General features: G+C 50.4%; 2 protein-coding genes and 1 non-coding gene across 10 annotated transcripts in view; all 3 read right to left on the bottom strand.

The window, feature by feature from the left end:
* Positions 1-5,793: 5,793 nt before the first annotated feature.
* On the bottom strand, positions 5,794-6,495 carry PRLH (prolactin releasing hormone). Its single transcript, XM_002813037.2, has 2 exons — positions 6,396-6,495; positions 5,794-6,058 (listed from the first exon to the last, which is right to left on the bottom strand). Exons 1-2 carry the CDS (start codon positions 6,493-6,495, stop codon positions 5,895-5,897), a joined length of 264 nt encoding a protein of 87 aa, XP_002813083.1. The 3' UTR covers positions 5,794-5,894.
* Positions 6,496-10,144: 3,649 nt separating this feature from the next.
* On the bottom strand, positions 10,145-10,250 carry LOC112132441 (U6 spliceosomal RNA). The gene has a single exon (XR_002914212.1). It is a non-coding gene; the product is annotated as a U6 spliceosomal RNA (small nuclear RNA).
* A 10,280-nt stretch (positions 10,251-20,530) lies between these two features.
* Positions 20,531-23,505, bottom strand: part of MLPH (melanophilin) — a 65,490-nt gene continuing 62,515 nt past the window's right edge. For 7 of the 8 annotated variants that reach the window (XM_024243432.3, XM_024243431.3, XM_054550031.2 and 4 more), the window contains 2 exons: positions 22,097-22,197; positions 20,531-20,963 (listed from right to left, as the gene is read on the bottom strand). In XM_024243432.3, coding sequence (XP_024099200.2) covers positions 20,937-20,963; positions 22,097-22,197 — 128 coding nt within the window. In that variant the 3' untranslated portion in view covers positions 20,531-20,936. Of the gene's footprint in view, positions 20,964-22,096; positions 22,198-23,230; positions 23,413-23,505 lie in introns of all 8 variants that reach the window. The other variant, XR_008523135.1, reaches the window with a different exon arrangement.

The raw sequence follows: 23,505 nt of genomic DNA, 5'->3' as shown, positions 1-23,505 counted from the left end.
TCCCTCATGATCCCTAGCTTCGTTTTCCTAACTGGAGGAGCCACTTGGGTCCACTAGGCCCGTGGCAGATCCAGCTTTCAATCTTGGGGACAAGGAAACATCTTGGATCTTCCTTGGAGTCTGGCTTTCCTGGTGCTAGTGTGACCTGAAATGAACTCCTCACGTGATCTTTACTAGACAAATGCAGAGCAGATTTCACACACCTCTGTCATGATCTCCAAGAAAAGCTAAAGGATAAATAAAAAAAACAATAGCTTCCGAGAGGGCCTGTTCCCTTGATTTTCACGAGTACTGTCCTCGTTTCTTAGACAATTTCACAGGTGAAATCTGACACTGTATTATTGCTATGCACACTGCAGTTTCCGGCTGCGAGTAAAGTTGGACCATTTTTCATGCGATGATTCCCTTGCCGATGAAGAACATGAAATATGAGTCCCCAGTGTGTTAGGCTGTTTCCTCACCCCCTGTGTCCCCCCGCAGCGGGCCCTGAGCCGGGATGGAGACCCAGCTTGCGGGCGGCAGGAGGCTGAGGTTGCCCGTGGCCACCAGATGGCGCTCCAGCATTGTGTAAGGCAAGCCCCACGGTCCTGGCGTCCTGAGTGCTTGCTCTGCTGAAGGGCGAAGCAGGATGCTCTCAGAGGAGCTGCAGAGGAGCGGCTTGATGACATAGAAGGGGAGGAATACGAGGCAAGTTTGTAGCATGCCTGTATGTCTGACTGCCTGCTTCCCCCTCTGTCTTGGCGACCTACTGTGACTATGCCAGCATTTATTATGAAAATGTATCCTTTGACTCCTTCAGGAATCATTTCATGGCCTCCCCAAGAGTGGACAGACCTGTGGTGGTCCTGGAGCCCTGGGTACCCCATCTCCCGGGACTGTGACTGCCCCTTTCCCCTCCTCCCTCACCACTAGGCAGGCAGGGCTCAACCCTGTGCTGGAGTCACCTGGGGAGCTTCAGAAAGCCCCACACCTGGGCAGGGCACGGTGGCTCATGCCTGTAATCCTGGCACTTTGGGAGGCCGAAGCGGGAGGACCACTTGAGGCCAGGAGTTTGTGACCAGCCTGGGCAACAAAGGGAGGCCCTGTTTCTACAAAAAGCAAAACAAAAAATTAGCTGGGTATGGTGGTGCGCATTTGTAGTCCTGGCTTTCCTGGAGGCTGAGGTGGGAGGATTGCTTAAGCCTTGGGGGTCCAGGTTGCAGTGAGCCATGATCAAGCCACTGCATTCCAGCCTGGGCAACAGAATGAGACCCCATCTCAAAAAAAAAAAAAAAAAAAATGGAGCGCCACAGCTGCATATCACCCAGAGGTTCTGATCCCATCAGACTGCACAGGGATTTCTAAATCCTTCCGGGTGAGCATAGGTGAGGCTGAGAACCTCAGTGAGAGCAGGGCCTCTGTTTGCCCTGATTTCTGCGGGATTCCCAGGGTCCCCTACACTGTCTGGCATACACCAGGCACTCAACACATGTGTATCCAACAAAGGGAGGAAAGCGTGTTTTTTTCCCAGAGACCTAAAGAACAGGCAGGCTTTCCTGAAAACAGCCCCCGCTGCGCCTGACACCTGCATGTGGAAGACTTACCTGTGTCAGTGCTCCACCACCTTATCTTCCTGTCCTGAAATGGGGCTGGCATGGGGCAGCAGGCAGGAAGGCCCCATTTCTGCAGGCACACAGGGAGAGGCCCCAGCAGGGCCGCAGACATTTGTGTCACAGGTGATTCAGGATAAATGGGTCCAGGACCCCACTGGCCCCAGACCCTGGGGGAAGCTGGTCCGTGCACCCACTGTCCAGGCTGCTGATGGGGAAGCAGCTCCAGCCCTGCTTAGGCTGAGTTCGGACCTGGGTCTTCTCATGAACTGTTGTTTGCCTGTGGGGGGTGGTGGAGGCCGGAGGCATGGCAATGTTGATGAGTGGCCCTGGGAGCCCCTGCCGTCCCAGCCTGTGATGCTAACCTTTTCTTCTCTTTTTTTTTTTTTTTGAGACGGAGTCTCGCTCTGTCGCCCAGGCTGGAGTGCAGTGGCGCGATCTTGGCTCACTGCAAGCTCCGCCTCCCGGGTTCACACCATTCTCCTGCCTCAGCCTCCCGAGTAGCTGGGACTACAGGCGCCTGCCACTTCGCCCGGCTAATTTTCTGTATTTTTAGTAGAGACGGGGTTTCACCGCATTAGCCAGGATGGTCTCGATCTCCTGACCTTGTGATCCGCCCACCTCGGCCTCCCAAAGTGCTGGGATTACAGGCGTGAGCCACCGCGCCCGGCCTCTTTTTTTTGTTTTGTTTTGTTTTGAGACAGAGTTTTGCTCTTGTCACCGAGGCTGGAGTGCAGTGATGGGATCTCAGCTCACTGCAGACTCTGCCTCCTAGGTTCAAGTGATTCTCTTGCTTCAGTCCCAAGCAGCTGGGACTACAGGCGCCTGCCACCACACCTGGCTAATTTTTGCATTTTTAGTAGAGATGGGGCTTCATCAAGCTGGTCTCCAACTCCTGACCTCAGGTGATCCACCCATCTCGGCATCCCAAAGTACTGGGATTACAGGTGTGAGCCACCGTGCCCGGCCTGTCTTATTTCCTGTTCCCATCCCATTCCTCTGGATGGGTCTGTGTTTCCCAGAGTGGCTGACTCACAGAACTATTCTTTTTAATTTTTTTAAAATTTATTTCCTTTTTAGGACTCCCACTGGCCAAATTTAGTCCAATTTGAGTGTCAAAAATTATAAAGTTCTGAAAAAAAAAAAGAAAAGAAATATCTTCTCTGGAAGAATCCAGCTAATGACTGTGGAAGGAATTAGAGAATCACCGTGGTGTGGGGATGACTGATGGTGCAGCACCTGAGCCTGGCACGAGTAGTCAGGGGACACTGACATCTCAGGCCGCAAGCTGGCTGGGAAACAGGATCTGGCCGTGGCGCCCTGGCCCCAGCACAGATTTCACATTGATCACACAGGGAAAAAACCTCTTACAATGAAGAGATCTGTCTCTACCGCAGGGTCAAATAGCACTGTCAGAGAGGGAGCCCAGGATCTCATGGTCAGATATGATGCAGCGGGAAGGACACAGAGTGTTTGGGTCCACAGTGCGCGACCTGAATCCAGGCAAGACCCTGGATGCACCTCTCTGATGACAGGAAGTACAGAGAACAGAAGAACAGGTACATCACTGTGGGGGAACAACTTACAAATCACACAGGTGGAGCATTTTCCAAGACGACTCATCTGGGTGCTTGAAAAAGTCAACACCAGGACAACATAAAAAATTAACTGGTTGGAAATCAAAGAGAAACAACTGACTGTGAATGCAGATTAGAGCCCGGTGGGGGAAAAAGGAGACCGTCTTGCTGCATGTGGGGATTTTTTAGATTGGAGTCCGGTGGGGGAAAAAGGAGACTGTCTTGCTACATGTGGGGATTTCTGAGTACAGACCAAAAATTAGATGACATTGTGAAATTACTACAATGGTTTGTTCAGGTATGATAATTTTATGGCTATGTAGGAGACTGGCCTTATTCTTGGGAGAAGGATGCTGAAAATATGCTTTTAGTACATTCACTCTGATCTTCAGCCACCACCTTGGTCCAGTTCTAAGACGTTTCATCACCTCCAAAAGGGAACCCCCATATCCATTAAGCAGTCATCCCCCCCACCCCTCTTCCCTATCCCCGGACAGCCATGCATCTACTTCCATAGAATATGCAATGTCATACAATGTTTTTAAATAAACAGAATCATACAACATTTGAATTCTTGTGCCTGGCTTCTTTCACTTAGCATGATGCTTCCAAGGTTCATCCATGTAGTGGCATGTATCAGTGCTCCATTCCTTTTCATGGCTGAGTAATATTCCATTGCATGGATAGACCATGCTGTGTTTTTCTATTCTTCTGTTGATGGGTGTTATGAAATGTTTGTGTCCCCACCACCGCAAATTTATATGTTGAAATCCTCCCCCCCATTGTGGTGGTATTAGGAGATCGGGTCTTTGGGAGGAGATTAGGTCATGAAGGTGGAGCCCTCGTGGATGAAATTAGTGCTCTCATAAGAAGAGGCAAGAGAGCTTGCTTCCTGTTTCTGCTCTCTGCCTTGTGAGGATACAACGAGAAGACGGTGTCTGTCAACCAGGAAGATGGTGTCGGATCAGCCAGCACCTTGATCTTGGACTTCCTGCCCCCAGAACTGTGAGGAATGAGTGTTTACTGGCTAAGCCTCTGTGCCTATGCTATCTTATTGGAGCAGCCCGAACTGACTAAGGCAATGGGCATTCAGGTCGTGTCCACCCTTTGGCTACTGGGAAGGGTGCCGCTGTAAACGCTGCTGTGATGTGCTGAGCACCTGCCCTCAGTTCTCCAGGGTCTACACCTGGGGCGAATTGTTGGGTCATTTGATAACTCCATGTTTAACTTTTTGAGGGCTGTGGCCTCTTTAAGGCCTGACCCAGCCCCTGCTGCCCTAGGAGCAGGCCTTACCCCCCTTCCTGTTCCTGCAGGCTCACTCTACCCTGGCAAGGTGCCCAGGGCTGGAGGGGCTCCCCTGTAGCTGGGGAGGTGCAGTCACCCCAACTCAGCACTGCGTGGGTGGTCTGGGCCTTGCCACTGGCCCCTCTGAGCATGGATGGCCAAGAGGGCTGTGGTCAGGATGGGCTCCTGAGATCAGCATCTGCAGGCAGGGTCCAGCAGAGTCCAGGCCAAGCTTTGGGTTGGAGGGAGCTGGTTAAGCCTGTTACATGGCTGGATGGGGGGTGGGGGGTGGGCGGTGGGCCTTGGGGAAGGGGCTTGCACTCACAGAGTACCCACTCTGTGCCGGCTGGCGTGCAGGTGCCACGCCCACCGAGCTCAGGAATGAGGTAAGCATTGCTGTTCTGTGGCATGCAGATGTGGAAACTGAGGCTGAGTGATTCAAGGGATGAACTCAATCTCCCAGGTGGTGCAAGTGTGCCCCCAATGCCAACCTAAGCTACACCTGAGGCAGGACGTGGAGACATCCCCGTGTGATTTGAAAGGGACGCACGTGGCGTGGGAGCAATCTAGGTTCAAGTGTCCCTGCCATGGGTCAGAAACAACCCATGATGCATCTTCCCTGAGTAAGAGGGAGGCAAGACAGACTGTGGTAAGAGGACTAGCAGTTGTAGGGGTTGTGGGGGGCAGGGATGAGTAGGTGGAGCCCAGAGGACTTCTAGGACAGTTAAACGACTCTGCATGATGCCACATCATGTTGTTGTACGTTTGTGCAAACCCACAGGACGCACAGCGTGGAGAGTGGGCTCTGACATACGCTGGTTGGGGATGGGGATGGGGATGTGTCAGCGTGGGTTCCTCGACTGGGACAAAGTCACCCTCAGTGGGGGTGTTGATCATGGGGGAGGCTGTGTGGATGTGGGGGAAGGGGGTGGATTGGAACTTTCTGTACCTTCTACTCAATTTTGCTGTGAACCTAAAGCTGCTCTGAAAAATAGTCTAAATAAAAAGGACTGAGGTTGAGGGGCTGCCCAGGGCTCAGGCTGGGGGCTGTGCTACCCTCCTATGGGGACAGTGTCCTGCAGAGTGTGACGCGTGGCACCTCCTGGCCTTCTGTAGTGGACAGCCTGGGCAGCCACTCAGGGCAGCTTGGGTGTGGGGGTGGCTGTTGGCTGCTGGTGACCAAGAGTAGTCCCAGCTCCCCAACTCAGTGCCAAGTTCCCTCTGCCAAGTCACAGAGCCTTTTCTTCCAAAGAAGTTACTGGGCTCTGAGGTTCTTTCTAGTCTAATGTCCCAGGAGGGAACAACTTCAGAGTCATCACCACACAGTCATGAATGTGCAACTAAAGACCAGAGCTTTTATTAGGATTGAAGGGAAAGGAGCCTGAAGGAGAGGAGAGGGAGGGGTTGGGGAGGCTCCAGAGTGATTTTCTTGACAAGCTGGCTGTCACCCATCCTGGGAGGACATAGCACCACCTTCCAGGGGGAAGCAGGTCAGCCGGGGTCGCAGGCCAGGCTTGGGGACGTCCCCCAGGGCTGCCCTCCTCCGACCGAAGCGGCCCACAGGCCTGATCCCACGACTGGCGTACCAGGCAGGATTGATGTCAGGGGCTGGAAAGGAAAGAGCTGGAGCAGATCATGGGCACACCTCAGGGTGTGCTGTGCGCTCCCAGAGGCAGCGGGGCAGAGTGCACAGGCAGGGCCTCTCAGCCCAGTCGCCAGGCCATGCTGGGACCCACCCGAGGAACAGACATCCAGAGGTTCTGGCGAGGCCATTTCTGGGCGTGGGCTGGCTTTGGGAAGCAGGAGTTCAAAAAAGCACCAAGACTGACTTCCCTTTCCTACCGCGCATCCCATTCCTGCCAGGTTCTCGAGTGACCAGGCTGCACCAGGTTCTGGGGTGAGGCAGGGTGGGGTAAGGGAGGCTGACAGGGGTCCAGGCACTCACTGCGGATCTCCATGGAGTGCCGATGGGTACGACTTGCAGCTCCCCGCAGGGCCAGGCCCAGCATCAGCAGGCACAGGAGCCAGGCTCTCAGCACCTTCATCCCTTGGCTCCTCCGAGGAGGCCCCGCTGGAGGGGAGATCCAAATGAGGAGGACGCGGCCTGGGGGAGAAGGGGCAGGAGCAGCGTCACACAGGCATCAGGGTGCGTGTGCACAGAACTGGGACCTTGGGTAGAGTGAACGCTGTGTGTGTGAGAAGTATGAGCATGAGAGTGTGTGCATGTGAGTGCACAGCCGTGTATGTATATGTGTACAAGAGGGTGTGGTGTGTGCACATGGGTGCATGTGTGTGAGTGTATGTGTGTAGATGTGTGTGTATGTGTGCAGATGTGTCTGTGAGTGTATGTGTGTAGATGTGTGTGTATTTGTGCAGATGTGTGTGTGTGCAGATGTATCTGTGAGTGTATGTGTGTAGATGTGTCTGTGAGTGTATGTGTGTAGATGTGTGTGTGCAGATGTGTCTGTGAGTGTATGTGTGTGTAGATGTGTATGTGTGTAGATGTGTGTGTATGTGTGTGGATATGTGTGTGAGTGTATGTGTGTAGATGTGTATGTGTGCGGATGTGTGTGTGAGTGTATGTGTGTAGATGTGTGTATGTGTGCGGATGTCTGTGTGAGTGTATGTATGTAGATGTGTGTGTATGTGTGTAGATATGTCTGTGAGTGTATTGTGTAGATGTGTGTATGTGTGCAGATGTGTCTGAGTGTATGTGTGTAGATGTGTGTGTATGTGTGTAGATGTGTGTATGTGTGTAGATGTGTATGAGTGTATGTGTGTAGATGTGTATGTGCATTGGTGTGTGTGAGTGTACATGTGTAGATGTGTGTGTGAGTGTATGTGTGTAGATGTGTGTATGTGTGTAGATGTGTGTGAGTGCATAGCTGTGTATATGTGTAGATGTGTGTGTATGTGTAGATGTGTGTGTATGTGTAGATGTGTGTGAGTGTATGTGTGTAGATGTGTGTGAGTGTATGTGTGTAGATGTGTATGTGCATAGGTGTGTGTGAGTGTACGTGTGTAGGTGTGTGTGAGTGTATGTGTGTAGATGTGTGTATGTGTGTAGATGTGTGTGAGTGCATAGCTGTGTATGTGTGTAGATGTGTGTGAGTGTGTAGATGTGTGCGTATGTGTGTAGATGTGTGTGAGTGTATGTGTGTAGATGTGTGTGTAGATGTGGATGTGTGTAGATGTGTGTGTGTAGATGTGTATGTGTGTAGATGTGTGTGAGTGTGTAGATGTGTGTAGATGTGTGCGTATGTGTGTAGATGTGTGTGAGTGTATGTGTGTAGATGTGTGTGAGTGTATGTGTGTAGATGTGTGTGAGTGTGTGTAGGTGTGTGAGTGTATGTGTGTAGATGTGTATGTGCATAGGTGTGTGTGAATGTATGTGTGTAGATGTGTGTGTGTGAGTGTATGTGTGTAGATGTGTGTGAGTGCATAGCTGTTTATGTGTGTAGATGTGTGTGAGTGTGTAGATGTGTGTATGTGTGTAGATGTGTGTGAGTGTATGTGTGTAGATGTGTGTATGTGTGTAGATGTGTGTGTGTATGTGTGTAGATGTGTGTGAGTGTATGTGTGTAGATGTGTGTGAGTGTGTGTGTAGATGTGTGTGAGCGTGTGTATGTGTATGTGTGTAGATGTGCACGTGCACACAGCCACATAGATCTCCACGTGTTCCTCTGATCTGTGCTGGGGTGGGAATAAGCACAGAAATGGCAGTTAAACCTGGCTGTCTGCATGGTCCCCCACCCACCTGTGACCCCGTTCTCTCCTCCGTGCAATGAGGTGTTAAATGAGATGCTTCTGTGCGCGTCAGCCTCTAACGGGATCGGTCACATGTACATTGATGCTCATGATCAGAAAGCCCTCAGGAGGTGTGTGAGCTACGCGTTATAAAGGGGACAGCCTTGGGTCCGTCTGTCCGCCTGTGTTAGGGGATCAGAAGGTGCAGCAGGCCTCTGCACGGCTGTGCATGTTGCACACCCAGGACAGCAGGTTTGTGGGGAGGTGCCCAGAGAGCTGCACAGGTGGAGGCAGCCCCTTGCTCAACCTCAGACATGGTTGGGGAGCTGGGGAGTGCCAAGCCTGGACCAGGCTCAGGGGCTGGAATCCGGTGCACGGTCCTTTCCCACATTCATCTCAGCGCCTCCTAATGTTTGGTTCCAGCCTGCCATCCCAGCCCTGCTGGGGAATGTCAGCCGACAGCTGCGTGTTGTAGAATGAGTCTGCATCCTCTGCCCTAAGTAAGCCCACTCACCCTTGCCATGACGCTAGATCCAGTCTTCTGAGGCTCCAAGGTAAACCTGTAGCATCTGGGACCTCTTCTCACAAGGCAGGGCTACTTCCTATCGGTGATGGGAGGAAGGGGCTGCCGTGGATGACACCAGGTGCATAGAAAGCCCCTTCCCCCACTGGAGTGGAGGTGCTGAAATGCCTAAACAGCATCCATCGTGGCAGACCTGGAAACACCTGCTGCAGGCGCCCCTCCTCCTTCCTCCACCTGTGGCACTTTGGGTGCCATGGGAAGATGCCCGAGAGCTCCATCTTGCTCTGGGGAGGATCCCCCTGCTGACCTTGACTTTCCAGCCCCTCTTTGAGCCCCACAGAAAGTGCTGTCCATCAGAATAATTTAAAATGCCTGCCCCTTTCCTTTTTAGAGACTTGGCGGGGCATCCCATGCCAGGTGGGGTGGGGGGTTCCCCAGTCTAGAGGAAATGGAGGTGCCACCTTGAAGAATGATAAAGAGATGCATCCCAGCAGGCTGGCCGTTTGCATTTCCTCTGGCACAGGACCCACACCACCTGAGGGGTGTCCTAGAATGCTAACGATGCTCACTTGGCTCCTGATCCCCAAAGACCTGCCTCCCTGAGAGCTGGAGACTTTGGCTGGCTGCCCCGTGGGATTTCCTGGTCAGCGGAGCTGAATGGGACGTCCTTGCCTGGGAGTCTCCACCATGGACAGCGCCGGAGCCTTGGTGCCCTGGGAGGGCAGGGTGGCTTTGGATGCAAGAACCCAGGGGCCCGCCGTCTCTGCCTCTCCTGCTCAGGGCTAGCCTCAGCTGCCAGGAGAGCAGGCAGGGTCTCAAACCGACCCACGCTCAGACAGAAGGGGAAGATTTTACAAAGTAGCAAAGCAGAGGGCCCAAGCTCCAGCGCCTGGATGTGCAACTCACCGTTCTCGAGTGTGGTAGAGGCGCTGTCCTGGCTACCGGCGCAGTGGGGCTGAGGAGGCGGGAGCCTCTGTCCCCCTTTTATAGCCCCGAGAGGACAAAGCCATCACCCCCAGGTGCCCTCCCCCAAGCCAGCCTGTCTCCCTCACAGGGCGGCATCAGGAGTGAACCTGTGTCTTTTCTCGTTCCTTTATTAAAAAAAAAAAAAAAAAAAAAACTCATCAGCGACGCGATTTGTTCCTTCCTGGGTTATATAATTTCATTTGGACCAAGTGGTTTTAAAACACATTAGCTTCCCTTCTTCGTGCTCGCCTTCGGGCAGACTGCAGAGTCAAGTGTCCTCTGGGCCTCACAGATGGGGCTCCCGGACTCCTTCCAGTCCTCTCTCCCTGCCTTTAAATCACTGCGTTCAAGGGAAAGGTGAGAAGGGACAGTCGCCAAGCCCAGCACTGCGGCTTTGTATCTTTGTGATCTTCTCAGTCTTCGTTCATTCACCTGCCTGACTGTCCTACCTGCATTTGTCATATGCACACCATGTCTTCCTCATTCTATAACTTCCGCGCAGGGGCCGTGCTAATCTTCTCTGTATCAGTCCAATTTTAGTATATGTGCTGCAGAAGCAAGTACTCTATAACTTACAATAGGTGGTTTCTAGACTTTTACAGTCTTTATAATTAATGTTTAACATAAACAAGTTTATTATTCTCATAAGACAAGCTTATTTTTTATTATAAAAGAAACAAATACATTTTTATTATTAAAGCAGTTCATATACATTTGGAAAAATATTAGTGCATACAGCAAAATAGAAAAAAATAGCATTGATCACGTTAAAGAAGCCCACGCGGCCAGGTGCGGTGGCTCATGCCTGTAATCCCAGCACACCGGAAGGCCGAGGCGGGTGGATCATAAGGTCAGGACTTCGAGAGCAGCCTAACCAACATGGTGAAACTCCGTCTCTACTAAAAATACAAAAATCAGCTGGGCATGGTGGCGCATACCTGTAATCCCAGCTACTCAGGAGGCTGAGGCAGCAGAATCACTTGAACCCCCGGGAGGTGGAAGTTGCAGTGAGCTGGGATCCTGCCACTGAACTGCAGCCTGGGCGACAGAGTGATACTCTGTCTCAAAAAAAAAAAAAAAAAAAAAAAAAAGAAAGAAAGAAAGCCTCTCGTGTCTACATTTGATGCATTTTCTTCTAGTGAGCTTCTGACATATTTTCTGGGTAGATTGATCACATTTATACATGTTGAATTTCATTCTTTTCACTTAACACTCTAACAATCACGTCCTCAAGTTGCTAAAAAATCTGTAAGTTTGTGCCATTTTAAGTAACTGTGCAATGTTCTACCATTTAACGTGGATCTAAATCATTCATGTTCCGGATAATTATAGGTTATACTCATGACCACTTATATGCAGTTGAGTACGATCTTTTTAAGGAAAATTTCTGGAGAGGAAACTTGGCACGTGCTTCCCGTGGATTGGTGCAGATGGTCAATGTACCACTCCCATCCTTTAGGAAAAGCTTCTGGGCAATACTTTCCCCTTCAGGGAACAGGACACAGTGGACTTCTTCCTTGCTGCATAGCTGTTTTTCCCAGTGACACAGGTTTGTGGCTGGTAGACTCCCCGGGAGCTCCGGAGCCCAGGAGTAGCTGGTGGTGGGAAGTAGGGTAAGCAGCACGGGAAGGGTGACGGGGTGGGGTTTGCAGCTCCCAGCTTGGGCTGCTGATTAGAGTCACTTGGGAGCCTTAAAAACTTCCTAATGCCTGGGCTGTACCTGGAATGAATTCCATCAGAATTCCTGGGGGTAGCTCAGGCATCAGTGATGGCGAAAAGCTCCCCACCCATAGTTTTTACCCATAGTTTTTACAAATGTAGGTTGAGTACCCCAAATCCAAAAATCCCAGATCTGAAGCTTTTTGAGTGTTGACCTGATGCTCAAAGGAAATGTTCATTGAAGCATTTTGGATTTTAAATTTGGGATGTTCAACTCGTGAGTACAGTGCAAATATTTCAAAATCCTCCCCCCAAAAGCCCTCAAAATCCAAAACAGTTCTGGTCCCAAGTGCTTTGGATAAGGGAACTCGACCTGTAGTGGTGATAGTGATGGTTAAGTATCACCGTCTTGGAGGTGGGTTTTCTGTCCAGTGCTAGACCCACCTGTAGCAACAGAAACTGAGACCCCAAGGACCTGGGGGCAGCTTTCTGGGCATCCACCACTGGAGTGTGTGTGTGTGAATGTGTGTGTGTAAAGCAGCTCTGTCACAGTGTGGCACTGGCATCTTGCCACTTTGGGAGTCCACCAGTGGGAGGCAGCAGGCGGGCTGGGCGGTAGCACAGGCATCAATCCTGCTTACCCCACCCCCACGTGGAAACCGATGGCATCCATCAGAGACCTCAGAACCGCTGAGAGGCACTGTGGCTGGCTGGAGATGCTGTGATGGCGAGTGAGGTGTGGGCTGATCTTGCAATAATGTCACAGAACTGCAGGCCTGGCCTGGGGCTCTCAGGCTGCACATGGCTTCGGTGTTCTTTGAGAAATGAATCCCTCAGATGGGGTTTGACCACAAGCAATCAGGGAGCTTCTCCCCATCCGCTATTTAACTGCATCCTGGGCCTCAGGACAGGCAGAGCCAAGCACTCTTGGTCCAGCTTCTGTTGGTCAGTATTTCATCCAGAATGTGATGTGGCCACTGGAGTTGTGGCACATACAAACTAGAACCTGTGCAGGAAAGTCCCCTCCCTGGGGACAGTACGACTGCCTGCCATGCTACTCTCCTGGAGGCCACGGGGATGATGAGAACAAAGATGCTGATGGAGGCCACGGGGATAATGACAGCAAAGATGCTGACTGCCATGCCTTCCAGACCTAATTTTCTAAGCTACTTATTTATTTATTATTTTATTTTTTTTCAGACAGAGTCTTGCTCTGTCGCCCAGGCTGGAGTGCAGTGGCGCGATCTCGGCTCACTGCAACCTCCACTTCCCAGCTTCAAGCGATTCTCCTGTCTCAGCCTCCCGGGTAGCTGGGACTATAGGCATCCACCACCACACCTGGCTAATTTTTGTATTTTTTAGTAGAGACGGGGTTTCACCATGTTGGCCAGGCTGGTCTCCAACTCCTGACCTCAAATGATCCACCCACCTCGGCCTCCCAAGGTGCTGGGATAACAGGCATGAGCCGTTGCGCCCGGCCAGCTACTGATTTATTCTTCTGTGCCTTTCTTCATTGAATGAAGTGATCACAGTGGTTTTCTCATTTACTCTGTTAACACAGTGGACCATAAGAATATATATATTTTTTTAACATTAAAGAATTCCTGGCTCTCTTGGGATAAACCTTACCTTGTTAAGATACAATAGGTTTTCTAATAGATTCTGGGATTTGTTTCATTAATACTTTATTTAGAATAGATCTTTTAGGCTGTGCTTAGTGGTTCACACCTGTAATACAAGCACATTTTTGGGAGGCTGACGTGGGAAAATTCCTTGAAGCCAGGAGATTGAGACCAGCCTGAGCAACATAGCAACACCCTATCTCTACAAAAAAAGAAAACTTAATTTATAGAAAAAATATGTTAAAATATGTTGTCTTTACTTCTCCTTCCTCTCATTGCATTCGGTAGGAAGATCTTATCAGCCTTATGAAAGAGGAGCCACGCTTCCCCTTTTTCCTGTCCTCTGGAAGAGATCTGGTAAGGACAGGAATTCCAGAGCACGCTGGGAGATATATGGGGTAGGACTTGGGCTGAGGTGAGGGGCAGAAAAGGAGTGGGCTGGGAGGTCATGGGTCGGGGGTTTCCAGACTGAGAGCTGGGGGGCTAAGATGGGAGCCTTGGGGATGGGGAAATGCTGAGGTCAGTCGTGGGCAGGTGTTTGAGGAGCCATAGAGGGTGGCTAGGTGGCTGCTTGCTGGGCCTGGAAACCTTTATTTCTTTATTTGCTTACATTTGAGACCCCAAAGAAGCCCAGAGCTCTTTAATGAGACCTCAGCTGTAAACCTGAACATGGGTGTGGACAGAGGACAGGTGGCTGTGAACAGCCAGGGAAAGCTGGGCGTACTTGAGAGAAGGCAAGAAGAGGTCAGGTGGCGGGGGGTAGAGAGAGAAAAACGACTCAGTGAAGGACCTGGAGAAAGTATCAGGGAGGAGGGTCTTGCGGGGAGAATTGGGGAGGAGTGAAGGAGGCAGAGTGGCCCTGCAGCAAAGAAGGGATCATCCGAGTCAGGGACTGTATCACGGCGCCCACCTGCCGGCTCCTTTGCTTGTGGTCTGTAGGTGACGCTCCAAATCCAATCTTGAACACGGAGCTGGCAAACTTCTTCTGTCATGGGCCAGATAGTAAACGTGTCCAGCTTTGTGGGTCATAGGATCTTGGTGGCAGCTGGCCAAATCTGCTGTTGTAGCAGAAAAGCAGCCATGGGGAAAAGGCAGATGAATGGGTGTGGCTGGGCTCCCATGAAACCTCACTTAGGAATGGGTGTGGCTGGCTCACATGAAACCTCACTTAGGAAGACAGGCCGCAGCTGGCTTTGGCCCAGCGTGCCGTTTGCTGCCCTGGGTCTAGGTCTCCAGCTGGCAAACTGTTGCAACAGGTGTGCACTCGACACCGTGAGAGCCTCATGCTGTTTCTGAAACCCATTGTGTAAAGTGGGAGAACAAGAGAACGCACTGTGTGGGAGTGTTGTGCTGTGTGAATGGGTTGAAGTGACCTGCTGCCCTGCTTGTCCGGGCAAGGCAACCTCTCCTCTGGCACGGGCTATCTCTAGGTTGGCCAGCAACTCGCATGTACATGGCCCTGCCCATCTATCTCTTGGGCATCTGGAAAAATAAGTTGTGGCCACTGGAGGGAACAGTCCTAGAGCTGGGGTTGGAGAGGCCATTGGGAGAGGCCATTGGGAGAGGCCATTGAGAGAGGCCACTGGGAGAGGCCATTGGGAGAGGCCATTGGGAGAGGCCATTGAGCGAGACCATTGGGAGAGGCCATTGAGAGAGGCCATTGGGAGAGGCCATTGAGTGAGACCATTGAGAGAGGCCATTGGGAGAGGCCATTGAGCGAGACCATTGAGAGAGGCCATTGGGAGAGGCCATTGGGAGAGGCCATTGAGAGAGGCCATTGAGCAAGACCATTGGGAGAGGCCATTGAGAGAGGCCATTGAGAGAGGCCATTGAGCGAGACCATTGGGAGAGGCCATTGAGAGAGGCCATTGAGAGAGGCCATTGAGCGAGACCATTGGGAGAGGCCATTGGGAGAGGCCATTGAGAGAGGCCATTGAGCGAGACCATTGGGAGAGGCCATTGGGAGAGGCCATTGAGAGAGGCCACTGGGAGAGGCCATTGAGCGAGACCATTGGGAGAGGCCATTGAGAGAGGCCATTGAGCGAGACCATTGGGAGAGGCCATTGGGAGAGGCCATTGAGAGAGGCCATTGAGCGAGACCATTGGGAGAGGCCATTGGGAGAGGCCATTGAGAGAGGCCATTGAGCGAGACCATTGGGAGAGGCCATTGGGAGAGGCCATTGAGAGAGGCCATTGAGCGAGACCATTGGGAGAGGCCATTGGGAGAGGCCATTGAGAGAGGCCATTGAGCGAGACCATTGGGAGAGGCCATTGGGAGAGGCCATTGAGAGAGGCCATTGAGCGAGACCATTGGGAGAGGCCATTGGGAGAGGCCATTGAGAGAGGCCACTGGGAGAGGCCATTGAGTGAGACCATTGGGAGAGGCCATTGAGAGAGGCCATTGAGCGAGACCATTGGGAGAGGCCACTGAGAGAGGCCACTGGGAGAGGCCATTGGGAGAGGCCATTGAGCAAGACCATTGGGAGAGGCCATTGGGAGAGGCCATTGAGCGAGACCATTGAGAGAGGCCATTGGGAGAGGCCATTGGGAGAGGCCACTGGGAGAGGCCATTGGGAGAGGCCACTGGGAGAGGCCATTGAGAGGGGCCATTGGGAGAGGCCATTGGGAGAGGCCACTGGGAGAGGCCACTGAGAGAGGCCATTGAAAGAGGCCATTGGGAGAGGCCATTGAGAGAGGCCATTGGGAGAGGCCATTGAGAGAGGCCACTGGGAGAGGCCACTGGGAGAGGCCATTGGGAGAGGCCATTGAGAGAGGCCACTGGGAGAGGCCATTGGGAGAGGCCACCTGCTGAACAGGCCGAGGAGCAGTTCACGGTCAAGGGGGAAGAGAAGGGCACAAGGGGGCTGAGAAGCCTCGAGGCTATGGCCACTGCAGAGCCACCCCAGCCCCTGTGGCTGCTGCACTGAATCGCTGGGTTTTCCTGGGTTACCAGGAGAAGGCTCTGTGTTCTTCTCTCATGCTCGCTGTTTCACTTGGGCTGGTTTCAGTGGATTTCTGTTCTTTGCAATTAAAGGAACTCCGAGGCCAGGTGCAGTGGCTTATGCCTATAATCCCAGCACCTTGGGAGACCGAGGCAGGCAGATCACAAGAGGCCAGGAGTTCGAGACCAGCCTGGCCAACATGCCAAAACCCTGTCTGTACTAAAAATACAAAAATTAGCCGGGTGTGGTGGTGGGCACCTGTAATCCCAGCTACTTGGGAGGCTGAGACAGGAGAATCACTTAAACCAGGGAAGCAAAGGTTGTAGTGAGCCAAGATTGTGCCACTGTACTCCAGCCTGGAAGACAGAGGAGGACTCTGTCTCTAAATAAATAAATAAATAAATAAATAAATGAATATATAAAAAAAGAGCCCCAAGTTGAGAGCCTCCCTCCCTCCTAGCCTTTCTTCCTATACTCAACATGGGGAGAGGACCCTACTCTGGGGTGCATTTCAGTTTTGAGATCTTTGAGCTTTCACCCCCAACATGGTAAATGTGCAGCCTGTAGCAGGCACTTGGTAAGTAGCAACAGCACCATGATGGACAGTTGGTTTGATGGATAGCTGGTTTTGGTTTTAGTTCTTGGACCATAATGGTGCTCTGTAGTGGGTTGGAGTCTCCCATCTGGAATCTCAAATATGACCTTATTTGGAAACTGGGATCTTTGCAGACGTAATTAGTTAAGATGATGTCATCCTGGATTAAGGTGAACCCCAAATCCAATGACTGGTGTCCTGATAAGAAGAGGACAGATGCGCAGAGATGCACAGGAAGAAAGGTGATGTGAAGATGGAAGCAGAGACTAGAGGGAGGCAGCTACAAGCCAAAGAGCACCAAGGATGCCAGCAACCTCACAGCTGGAAGGGGCCAGGAACTGCCTGCCCTCAGGCCCTGCAGATGGAAATGACCCTGCTGATGCTGTGATTTTGGACTCTGGCCTCCTGAACTGTGAGGGAGTAACTTTCTGTTGTAATCTACTAGCTTGTGGGGCTTTGTTATGGCACCCACAGGAAACTAATGCAGGGCTTCAAATGTGTGTCTGAGTGGACTGATGAAATGTCTCTCCCTTGTGCTTGTTCCCAGAAGAAACTGGACCGTGGCTGTGGCCTGTGTGTTTCTTCTCGCCTCCTAGGAAGTCACTACACAGCCTGATGGGAGAGGTAACCTCGGGAATTGGAAGCCATCGAGTTGCAGCTGTGGAACAGCCATGGCAAGAGCAATATTCAGTTACCAGAAAAGCTGTTTCTGATGTAAATGGCTTCTGAAAATCCAGACTCCTATGAGATTTTAAAACACCGCTCTTTGTAAATTAGAAAGCTGCTTTTGAAGTGTGAGTCATCCAGAAAGTGGCATCTCTGAGAACTGAGAGAGAAAGTGCTAGTGAGAGTTGAGCAGTGGAGGAAGGCTTCTCCTACCCCACGTGGCCATGGCTCTGGGACCTTGGCATTGCATTTGTGATAAAAATAAGCAGTGTTCCCCATCCCTCGTACATGGCTCCCATCTAACCAGTTTACAAATTTCAAACACAGACACACTGAACATCAGACAAGGCTCTTATAAAGGGACTGTGCATTGGTCAAGGCTCTTCAGAGAAGCAGAGACAATAGGGTGTGTGTGTATGGGGAGAGAGAGAGAGAGAGGGGAGAGAACAGAGAGAGAGAGAGGGAGGGAGAGAGAGAGAGAGGGAGGAGAGATTTACTCTAAGGAATTGGCTCATAAGATTGCAGGGCCTGGGAAGTCTGAATCCTGCAGGACTAGCCATCAGGCTGGAGACCCAGGGAAGAAGTGAAGTTGTCACTGGAGTCTGAAGGCTGTCTGGAGGCAGAACTCCTTCCTCCTCAGGGCACATCAATCTTTTCTCCTAAGGCCTGCAACTGGCTGGGTAAGGCCCACCCACTTTATGGCATGTTATCTGCTTTAAAGTCTACTGATTTAAACCTTAATCACATCTACAAAATACCTCCATAGGTACATCTTGGCTGGTGTTTGATCAGACATCTGGGTACCACAGCTGAGCCAATTTGACCCATAAAATTAACAATCATAGATTGTTACAAGTGTCTGTAGCAATGTAGCAAAATACTCCTTTCCCCAGCATGGCCATTTCCTTGGAACTCTGAGCCCAGATGACACTGAGCTGCAGGTGTGTTCATTGGAAATAACTGAGCAGTTTGTTCATTTAGGCACCAGCAAGTCTGTCTCTGGGAAGACTTTGCTGTAGATATTTTCAGGGGAATATGGGTAGCATACATGGGTAAAATGCTTATTTCTGGAGCTGGCTCTTTCCTGGGAAGATATAGGTGTGAGGTAATGTTTGGAATGGGCCTTACTCACCTACCAGTATATTAACTTGTGGGAGTTTTAATTAAAAGCCAGTATGTGAATGAATGTCTGGAAGGACTTAACAGTGGTTGCTAGTGGGTAGATGATTCTTTTTCTTTTATGTATCTTTTTTTTTCTTTTGCATATCTATCTTTTCTGTTTTATCCCAATAAAATAAAAAATTTCATATGTAATAAATATTCTCTATAAGAATAACTTTGAAGTTACGAGCATTGTGAATATATGAGGATTACTTGGCTGTCACCAGCATGCTAAAGTGGAGAGCTGGGGTTTCAGAAGCTCAGCGAGTGACAACACCATTACTATTACTCTTTTGGGAATGGGTTTTTGGCCCCCAGTAAAGTGGGTTCTTTTGGATAGAGCTGTTGGAAAATGAAAATCCTCGGAACTTACAGAAACAATGGCTTGATACAAAATCAGTGAAACTGCAACACTGTCATGCATGGTTGGTTTGATCCCTGAGAGCTGGGAGTTACACCTATCAAATTGTGTTTCACCCCAATAATCTGCAGTGAGGCAAGGTATCCCTTGGTGATCTGGGTGCTATATTGCAATATGTTGGATACTGGATTATCTGGGGAGTGAGATTTTGCTGCACACTCACAGCTCATTTGTAAGAAGCATCTTTGGGAGATCTGCATTCAACTCTTCCTAAAACTTTTTTCTTTTTCCCCTTATAAATGAGACTGTTGGAGGATAAAACTTTGGAGAAATCTTTTAAATGCTTGTCTCTAATCTCCATCTGGGGTCATAGAGAAACCACTGACTTCTGTCAATCTTTAGCTGGAAACAAAGAGCCAGCAGTTGTACTGGTTGGGGTACACAAGCCTCAAGGATCCCTGACCTGCCTGTATGCAGCTTCCACTACACGTCTCCAGAATAGCCATCTGCTAGGAAAGGAACTCTGAAGAATTATTTTCATTTATTTATTATTAATTTTTTTAAGAGACAAAGTCTCACTCTGTTGCCCAGGCTCGAGTATAGTGATGCGATCATGGCTCACTGCAGCCTCAACCTCCAGGGCTCAAGTGATCCTCCTGCCTCAGCCTCCTAAGTAGATAGGACTACAGGCATATACCATCATGCTTGGGTAATTTTTTTGTTTTGTTTTTTGTAGAGCTGGGCTCTCACTATGTTGCCCAGGAGGTCTCAAACTCCTGGCCTCAAGCAGTTCTCCCACCTTGGCCTCTCAAAGGGCTAGGATTATAGGTATGAGCCACCTTGCCTAGCCTGAATAATTTTTTCAAAGAATAGAAATTATAAGTAATGCTGGGAATTATATGGAAAAACTCCCATGCTTTTATCTGATGCCACAAGGAGTCAGAGAAACAGCTGCTAATGTGTGCACACAGGTCTCCAGAAGATGCAGGAGTATCGGCCTCCCAGCAAAACATTTTGAGATTCAAACAGTTTTAAGTGAGAGATTGGAGAGCTCCTGGAAGTGTCTTATTCAGAGAGGGCAGGAAACACTTAACTTGGTCAACCCTTGAAGACACAAGGCTTGACTCTTGTCTCTACTGTTTGATTCCAAAAGAAGCCACTCCTCTCAGCACCCCCTCTGACAAAGGCAGTGCAGCCACTGGGTCCCGTCTAGAGTGAACCTCAGGGAGGGTGAGATGTGATTACTGTTAGGATGTTCAAAGGCAGCTCTGGAGAGTCTTGGAGGGCTCCACTTAAAACTGGATAGGACACACAGATACTAGGAAATAACTGAGTCCCAGGCTGTCTGAGGGGAGATCATCTATGTAAATGGGTGAGTGGCAAGCTGACTCCTGTGGCCTCTGAACCCCCATCCTTGGCAGACATCCCTCATTGGTTGTGACCCTCCGTCCTCTGCCCCACTGGATCCACTGCAGTGAGTGGCAGAGCCAGGCTAGAACCAGGCCTCTTCCCTGCCCATCTAGAGCTCTGCCTGCTGTCTCTCCCTCTCCCAGCAGGCTCTCTGCACTAGCATCTGAGCATCTATCAAATGCTCACTTGCTGTCAGGTGCAGGCTCTGCCCTTGACCTCAGGGTAATTTCCCCTGGTCTACAGATCACATGGGAACTTGCAGAGCGGGTGCATGTAGGGTGGGGACTGGGGTGTCTATTCCTCCTTGATTATTCAGCAGATCATTAGTTCAGTCACTTGTCTGGATGCCTAATTTCCAATCACACCCACAAAAAATACACAAACATCTGCTCACACCCTGATATAGACCATCAAGAATACACATATGCTTGGTGCCTTAACTGAGTCATCTTTTTTTCCATTCCATTCATGAAAGCAACACAAGAAGGCCAAGAGTGAAAGGGGTAAAAGATCACAGTATAAAGGTCTTCTGTGTGTCCTTCAGAGGTTTACACAACATTGTCCTAAAGGGAAGTCACAGCAGCTTAGCTGTTTCTCACAGATCAGAGAGGCTGGTGGGGCAGCCAGGAGTCATCAGTAAACCCAGGTGAGCGGTGCAGGACTGAATGTTGCTGTCCACTTGCAGGTGGGAGTCCATGTGGAGGGTGCTCCTTCTTGTTTCTCACTGGAATGGTGACTGTGTACAGTGGAAAGCACAGAGCCAATGAGGGACAGGATGGCTGTGGTGGAGGGAAAAGAGTGCAGGGCTGCTCTGTCTCTCTGTCTTGTCCCCTGTTAGGGCTGGTGGGCCACCACAGGTTTCTGTAAAGTACAAACACACATGCACATATAAGCACACAATACACAGACATGTAACACAGACACATATGGGCATGCACATACAAATACACAGGTGTGTACATGGATGTGCACATCGGTAGACACAAATTTAGATTATACGTTTGTGCACACATGTACATGAGGCAAGAGAATAGGATCTGGAGGCAGGGAAACTAAGGCCAATTCGTGCTGACTTCCTAGAACTGAATCAAAATGAAAACCCCACCTCTCCACGCCTGAGGAACAAAAGTTTCAGCAGCTACTCCCTTTGCTATGCCCCCTTTCCACTGCATCTCAGATGAAAATGGAAAGTACCTCGGATTGGTCCCCTTCTGCAACCAATCAGACTGGTCATGGCCAAGTCTTCATGTGTAACTTTGTAACTTCCCTTCAGCCTCTGATTGGGTGCCTCCTGTGACCGATAATACTGGTCGGGGCCACTCCTTCATTTGCATAGGATGTAACCAAGTAACCAATGGGAAATCTCTGGAGGGCACTTAAACTCCAGAAAATGCTGTAACCAGGCTCCTGAGCCACTGGCTCTAGCCCACTCCCACTCTGTGGAGTGCACCTTCTTTTCAATAAATCTGTGCTTTCGTTGTGGTAACACACACACTTGGGTGTGTATGTAGGTACATACACATGGGTGTGCACAAACATACAGGCATGCACACAGTACACACAAACGCACACAGGAGTGAACGCAGCCACACACATACACACATGGACAAGTTAGTCAAACCCTGGCTTTGCTTTCTTCACAATATTAGGTGAATTCCCTTGGGGTTTTTTACTTAACCTCTCTCTGCCTCTGTTTTCTCAGCTATAAATTTGGGTCAGTGACACAGGTCCTCATCCAATAGGGTGTGCGGACAGCAGGTATTTGAAAATTTAAAGCTCTAAAACACAAGAAGATATTATTCTAATTTCAAAGTATTTAGATTTTCAAGCTCTCGTTGGCAAAGATTTTACTTTACTTTTTGCTTTGACTCTCAGGTCTGAATCTTTCTTTTGTTTATCTCCATTTTCCTTGCTCTGAAGACTTAATATTAATACATAAATCTGACGGGTCACTGAATTTTAAAAACTCCTCAGAGAATGAGAGAAAACTTTACCGCGAAGGTGTGGCTGGCCATTCCTTTCCTCGCATTGGGGTTTCTCTGTGTCAGCGAGCCTCGGTACACTGATTTCCGATCAAAAGAATCATCCTCTTTGCCTTTGGGGAAAACAGGAAGAGAGATGGTGCTTTATCAATCACATACTTAGCCCCAACAAGTGCCTTGGCTTCCTCAGAAATTTAAAAGGTAGAATAAAAATGGACATATCCCCCTTTAAGAAGCTTCCACATCACATATTTTTAACAAAGCATTTACATTTCAGCTGTCATGCAAATCAACAGTTTTGCCAACTTCTTCCTCCTTTGCTTTGGAGCAGGCATCAACGTTCTACCTCACTGTGGCCCCAGAAATCCTCACACGAATGAAGTAGCAGAAAGGCCCATCGCACTGCACTGGTGTGCGGTCTCTGCATTTCCTTGCCTTTCTTTTCTTTTTTGTTCTCTCTTTTTTGAGACAAAGTCTTGCTCTGTCACCCAGGCTGGAGTGCTGTGGTGCAATCTTGGCTTACTGCAACCTCCGCCTCTGGGGTTCAAGTGATTCTCCTGCCTCAGCCTCCCAAGTAGCTGGGACTACAGGTACGCACCACCATGCCTGGCTAATTTTTGTATTTTTTAGTAGAGATGGGGTTTCACCATGTTGGCCAGGCTGGTCTTGAACTCCTGACCTCAAGTGATCCGCCCGCCTCGGCCTCCCGAAATGCTGGAATTATAGGTGTGAGCCACCATGCCTGGCTTCCTTGCCTTTCCTTTGTGAGACACAGCAACAGCCCAAGGGGTCTCAGACTCTGACCCTCAGCAGAGGGGCCCCTCCTGGGGCCGTGGCTGTGTAGCTGGGGGCATCTGGCCTCACATTCCAGTTGAGTGTTGGTGTTCAAGTGGCTGGTGCAGGCACCCACCCTTCTTCACTTTTGCATGTCTTCTGTGGCCTGCCTGACTGGAGCCAGTTGTCAGGGCTCCTGACAGCTGACTGTGTGCGTGTCTTCCTGCCCCCATGCTCGGTGACACCAGCTAGGAGCTTGCGATCAGACAGGGTGGGAGCATTCACACCATTGGTGACATCAGCTAGGAGCTTGTGATCAGACAGGGTGGGAGCATTCACACCACAGAACCTGGCACATGCTACAAGCCAGACCTTTGTCCTTTTCCTTTTTTGGGAGTTGGCTCCTGTTGTGCTGTTCTTCTCTCTGCAGCATGCTCCTGCAGTGGCTCACTGCAAGCTCTGCCTCCCGGAGGCGTGCTCCTGTTGTGCTGTTCTCTTTGCAGGGTCATCTGGCCTGGCCTGCCGACCCTCCATCCCTGCTCCAGGACTAACCTCTGTGGACGGAACCACCTAACTCAAGGGATCACGCCTCCTGAGCAGTGAAGCCGCATGAGGCCCCGCAGACCCCGGGACGGAGGCCAGAGGAC

This window comes from Pongo abelii, chromosome 11 (assembly GCF_028885655.2).
Source record: "Pongo abelii isolate AG06213 chromosome 11, NHGRI_mPonAbe1-v2.0_pri, whole genome shotgun sequence".
In the NCBI taxonomy this organism is placed as follows: Eukaryota; Metazoa; Chordata; class Mammalia; order Primates; family Hominidae; genus Pongo; species Pongo abelii.
Note: the sequence above shows the minus strand (reverse complement) of the source record. Positions and strands in the feature narration are given on the sequence as shown.